General features: G+C 44.2%; 1 protein-coding gene across 1 annotated transcript in view; it reads left to right on the top strand.

Moving 5' to 3' along the window:
- The first annotated feature begins 1,155 nt into the window (after window positions 1-1,155).
- Window positions 1,156-6,405, top strand: part of Eif3j (eukaryotic translation initiation factor 3 subunit J) — a 24,845-nt gene continuing 19,595 nt past the window's right edge. The window contains exons 1-2 of the mRNA XM_021156457.2: window positions 1,156-1,314; window positions 1,398-1,501. Coding sequence (XP_021012116.1) covers window positions 1,266-1,314; window positions 1,398-1,501 — 153 coding nt within the window. The 5' untranslated portion in view covers window positions 1,156-1,265. The remainder of the gene's footprint in view (window positions 1,315-1,397; window positions 1,502-6,405) is intronic.

Raw genomic sequence — 6,405 nt, forward strand, 5'->3', positions numbered from 1 at the left:
AGGCGGATTTCTGAGTTCGAGGCCAGCCTGGTCTACAGAGTGAGTTCCAGGACAGCCAGGGCTACACAGAGAAACCCTGTCTCGAACCCCCGCCCACCAATGCTGTAGAACATTTCTTGAAAGACCACCTTATAAAATGTTTACTTGTAGACGAAAAATACACAAGAAACGGAAAGTACTAAGAGAATGACTGATGTGTGTCTGTTTTTTAAAGACTTAAAACCTAAGCTCATGCCTTTAATCCCAGCACTTGGGAGCCAGCCTGGTTCACAGAGCAAGTTCCAGGACAGCCCAGGCTTCACAGAGAAACTTGTCTTAAAAACAAAACAAAACAAAAAACTTTAAAAACAATGAATATATTGGAAAATCAGACAATATCTAAACTAGCTCCTCCTTTAATGTCCTTACAGGGAAGCCCTGTGCCAAGGGGGAGAGAATTTTGCTCCTTTTAGGTTCTTTATATCAGTTTACCTGTTAGAATGCACTCAGATGAGCACCACAAGCCTTCTCTCTATCAGAAATGCACCGGAGCACAAGTCACTTGGTTTCTCAAACTCCAGCTTCACCAGTGCCTACCGCGGGCAGAAAACTGAAACTTCCGTCGTCGTTAATGCTACCTTTTTAACATCTAACCTCATAATGCTTCTTGTTGCAGCCACTGCACTGTGTCGAAATCTGTTTACATAACTATTTTGCTACTGTGTTGAGGATAAACTAGAATAAGCCTGGGACAGACCATGAACTCCGAAATGTTTTCGCCAAAACAATCGCCGTGCAGGACTTCGGGTGATCACCGGAAGGGAAAACCCGGGAGACTTGGAGTAGACTTCGATCTCCGTGCCCGAATGCTAGGAGGCCACGGGATATCTGCCCTGTCCACTTCCTCCTCGCTGCTCGCCTGCTAACCGCTCACGGTCCACCAGCACTAGAAGACCCACTTCACTAGCCGAGCACCGCCCGACTCACGCGTGCGCACTTCCTTTCTCTTCTTGCGCGGGGGTGAGGGGGTGAGGGGTGTGGCTTGGGGGGCCCAGGCAGGTCCGCGTCTCCCAGCCCAGCGTCGCCCCACCCCGCCCCGCCCCGCCCCGCTCTGCCCCGCCCCTGCCGCGCGCGTCGCCCGTGGGGCGGAGCCTCTGCCGGGCGCCCAGTCAGCCACTGTCCCAGCCTGCCCCGCGCGGGCCAACGAGAGCCAGCCCAGTGACTCACCTCTGCCGCGCTAACTCTTCGCAGCTCTTCCCATTGCACACGCTCACCCCCGGTTCGAGATGGCGGCGGCGGCGGCGGCAGCGGCGGCGGGGGACTCAGACTCTTGGGGTGAGCAGAAGTTCCGGCCCAAATGCGGGCTGTGGCGGCCCCTCTCCCACGCGGGTACTAACGCGACTCGCTCTCTTCCGTAGACGCGGACACGTTCTCTATGGAGGACCCGGTGCGGAAGGTCGCGGGCGGCGGCACTGCCGGCGGGGACCGCTGGGAAGGCGAGGACGAGGACGAGGACGTGAAGGTAGGTTCGGGCCGGGTCGCCAGGCTACGCCGGTGAGCGCCGGCTGCGGGCGGGGAGATTGGGCCCCCGGGGCGCCGCCCGGGCCTGCGGGCCGTGGGTCCCGCGTGAGCGTCGGCCCGGAGGTTCCCTCGGCCGGACGACCATGTGGGCAGCAGGCGGCAGCTTGTCCGGCCGGACTCTGCAGAGGGTGGTGACCGCCTGGGCCCCAGCCTTTCACCGAGGGTCCACTCTCTGGCCTGGAACCTAACTGGCGACGAGAAGTGACAGCAGCAGTCCGGTCGGCCCACGTGCTATCTTCGCAGTCCAGAACCTCTCACCGAAACTAGGCGAACAGATCCGGAACTCGGTTTCAGTGTTTGTCCCATATGGAAAGTCGTGGACCCACTTTTCCTAGTTCGGCTCTCCCATGTGTCAGTAACTTAGGTATGATTGTGAAGGCCGGTAGCTCGTTTGAGCGATTAGATGGAGAAAATACATTGATTTTTCTAAACTAGAATTGGAGTGGTAAAACAACTTTTAGCTCTCCCTTCCCCCACCCTGTGGTAAGAAGGATGAACTGAGAGCACTGAGATAACCATCGGGTTAGTGGACAGAACTGTGAACTCTGAAAAACAGAGCTAACAGTTATTCATCTACACAGGAACAGAAAGGCTTAGAAAAAACCCCCAAAATTGTTGGTGGTTGTGGTAGACCAGGGGCCAGTGGTTTGGTTTTTTTTTTTTTTTATATTGTAAATTCGAGTCCTATTCACCTTTATTGTTTTTAAAAACTCTTCATGGGCTCATCATACAGCTTTAGATATACTGTTTGGATTTTTCATTTTTACTCTGAACTTTGCTGAAGTGTATGTCTACTTTACCAGACAGCCTTAATTTGAGGAATGAAGTGATGATCTTTGTGTACATTGAAGTTAATAATAGTGCTGTTGACTGGCTACTTACGTGCTTTCTTTATCTATTGTATGTATACACTTGGGCATGGTTTGTTATCACGGCAGATTTTCAGTTTTGACTTTTCACTTTTCCTAGGAAGTAGAAGTTAGGACATCTTATAAAGTTAAAGAAGTTAAAGTTGGGCTGGAGAGATGGCTCAGCGGTTAAGAGCACTGACTGCTCTTCTGAAGGTCCTGAGTTCAAATCCTAGCAACCACCAGCACCCATCTGTAATGAAATCTGATGCCCTCTTCTGGGGCTGTCTGAAGACAGCTACAGTGTACTTATATGTAATAATAAATAAGTCTTGAAAAAAAAAAAAAAAGAAGCTAAGAGATGGGAGTAAGTTTAAAACAAAACAGGGGGCCGTGGGGGAAAGTAAAGGAGGCGGGAATAAATGCCAAAAAGTGTTTAAAGCTTTCAGTAATGATGCCATGTAGTATCTACCTGGGATTATGGAATGTAAATGGTGTTATTCCTGATGTTTATAATTCTTATCACAAAACAGTGGTTGTGGACCTTCCTGGTGCTGTGAACTTTTAGCTTGTATTTAACATGTTGTGGTGGTGACCTCCTCCCAAGCATAAAGTTAGTTTTTTGCTACTTTATAACTAATTTTGCTGCTATTATGAATTGTAAATATCTGATGCAGGATATCTGAGCTCTGAAAGGGTCATTGGAGACCCACAGTGTTGGAGATCCACTGTAAGTCGATCAGTGTAAGAGCTAACTTTGGGGAGACTTAGAAGTGAGTTACTTGTAAAAACCACGTTGTCCACTCACTCTTCCAGTGCAGACTTACTTTCATATACATAACCAGTCTTTTTCTTTTTTTTGTTTTTTTCAAGACAGACAGGGTTTTTCTGTGTAGCCCTGGCTGTCCTGGAACTTACTCTGTAGACCAGGCTGGACTTGAACTCAGAAATCCGCCTGCCTCTGCCTCCTGAGTGCTGGGATTAAAGGCGTGCGCCACCATCACCCGGCTGACAAAACCAGTCTTATACATAATGTTTGAAGTTGATGTTGTAGATTGGAAGCTGATTTTGTCTATCCTGTTGTAGTTTTAAAATTTTGCTTTATTTCTATCTCATGATACAGTATATAAAAATAGTTTTTGACTCCTGGGTTTTAGAAACAGACTGAGCCGGGCGTGGTGGCGCACGCCTTTAATCCCAGCACTCAGGAGGCAGAGGCAGGCGGATTTCTGAGTTCGAGGCCAGCCTGGTCTACAAAGTGAGTTCCAGGACAGCCAGAGCTATACAGAGAAACCCTGTCTCGAAAAAAAAAAAAAAAAAAAAGAAAAAAAAAAAAAAAAACAGACTGGATTATGTTACCTTGGCATTTTCTAGTTACTCTTTCTCAATATGTAAATAATCGTAATGAGACTTGCATTACATCATTTTTTGTTGTTTTTTGCATGTTTTGTTTTGAGACTGGGTCTTATTGTGTCAACCAGGCTGGCTTTGAACTTCACAGAAGTCTGCCTGGCTCTGCCTTGTGAGTGCTGGGATTAAAAGAGTACACCACCATCAGAATTACTTTTTTTTTCTTTTTAAGATTTATTTATTTATTTTATGTACATAAGTACATTGTAGCTGTACAGATGGTTTTGAGCCTTCATGTGGTTATTGGGGATTGAATTTTTTTGTAGGACTTTACTTGCCTCAGAGTAAGAGTGAGAGAGTCCCTGCTCGCTCTGGCCCAAATATTTATTATTTTAAATAAGTACACTGTAGCTGTCTTCTGATGCACCAGAAGAGGGTGTCAGATCTCATTACAGGTGGTTGTGAGCCACAGTGTGGTTGCTGGGATTTGAACTCAGAACCTTTGGAAGAGTAGTCAGTGCTCTCACCCACTGAGCTATCCTGCCAGCCCTACTTTGTGTTTAAATGAGCATTAAGCAGGGCTTCCTAGCACTTGGTAGATATTCAGGAAATACTAATTTTCATTGATGTCTTCCTTCTTTTATCCTAATGGAAATATTTTGACTGCTAAAATCTAATATCTGAGGTTTATTTTATGCCACACTTTATCATTTCCTAAGGCCAGAAGGATCATATTTCTTCTAGTGTCTGCTTACTATGAATTTTGGGTTTTTATTGGAAGATCATGGTTATCAAACAAATCTTGCCCATTCAAAAGTTTGTTAGAATTGAAATTTGTCACCTTGCATAGCAGTGAGTTATATTACAAACTATTGAATTCTGGTGTTTTAGCATTTAATCATTTTGTGGTAGTATGCAAGACTTACTTGTTTTCATGAAGTCAAATAATCGTAGTTCTTTTTTTTTAATATTTTTTATTAGGTATTTTCCTCATTTAATAATCATAGTTCTTAAACAATTCAGTATGTGAATTAAAAAAAACAAGATTGGTGGGATGGCAAGTGTAGTTCAGGACATGAGGAAGTCGGAAGAGAGTCGCCTGAGTCCAAGAGGTTAAGACCAACTTGGGCAGTAGAGCAAGAGTTCTATCGCAAAACTGTAGGAAGTGTTCTTTTAATGTGGGGTCAAGTGCTTGATCTTTATAAATTACCAGTTTAATGCCACTTACAGTGTCTGTCTTAGTTACTCGCTCTAGTTGACTGTCCTTTTTAGTATTTTACCTTTCTGGTTGTTCAGTAGCTGTCTTGCAGTGACAAAAATGGACATAAGCTGTAGACCTCTTAATAGGAGGAGGACAGACTTTTTCCCAGTATAAAGGTAAAACCTAGGGGCTAGAGAGATGGCCTAAGAGCAGTGTTCTCTTCTAGAGGACCAGAGTCAGATTCCTAGCATTTACATCACAGCTGTCTGTGGCTTTAGCTCCAGGCATCTGGTATCTCTGTCCTTGTAGACCTGCTGTCACACACACGTGCATATCCACAGGTAGGCAGACATACTTTTTTTCTTGAGAACTAAGGAGTGTACATCTTATTTTTACTTAGTATTTACTTAAACTTTTTCTTACTATCCTGATATGCAGAGGTAGCAGGAAGAAATGTTTACTTTGTGTGTGTGTATGTATATGTATGTGTATATATATATATATACACACATATACACATGTATATATGCGTATATATACACACACATATATATAGTATATATACACACATGTGTATATGTGTGTGTGTGTGTGTGTGTGTATATATATATATATATATATATATATACACACATACATACATGACTAGAGTAATGTGCAGGATGTAGATGCAAGATGCAGGATAAGTACCTACTGAAAGCACGGGCAATGCAGCTTAAAGCCATTTTACTAGATTCCCTACATTCATTTCGGTTGAACAGGTTACAAATTAGGTTTATTATTCGAAAGATGTACAGAGGAAACTTCTGACTGTGTTCAGCTGTCTCCGGCATTTTGTTTTATTTTGTTTTTGTTTGTTTTTTTATGTTTAGTTATTTCAGGCAGGATCTCATGTGGCACAAGGCTGGCCTCACCCTCAGCCAGCTGAATTCTGGGACCTTGCCTACAGACATTTGAGTACTAGGATTGAAGGCATGTACAACTACTCCTAGTTTTTGCCTCCTTGAGGATAGAACTCAGGGCAAGCCACCAACTGAACTACATCTCCAGCCCTCAGCTGTGTGTTTCTCTAGTTGCCTTGTAGAATTTATTACACAAGCTCTCAGAACTATCCCAGGTGAAAGCTATGCACTGAGCAGTCAAGTCTTACTCATTCACTTTAAGGATCTGTCCATATTAATAATACAAATCTCCAGATTAAGGACATCTTTTTTCAAGTATTAGCACTTCTGAGGAATAGGATCTATATTTAATTTGATTTTTGTCTTTTTATATTTTATTTTTGGGGCAGGATTTCCAATTTGGATCTTCTGGCTTCAGCCTTCCAGTTTTTTTTTTTTTTTTTTTTTTTTTTTGGTTTTTCGAGACAGGGTTTCTCTGTGTAGCCCTGGCTGTCCTGGAACTCACTCTGTAGAACAGGCACAAGGCCCAGGGCTACATCCGCTG

This window comes from Mus caroli, chromosome 2, assembly GCF_900094665.2.
Source record: "Mus caroli chromosome 2, CAROLI_EIJ_v1.1, whole genome shotgun sequence".
NCBI lineage: Eukaryota > Metazoa > Chordata > Mammalia > Rodentia > Muridae > Mus > Mus caroli.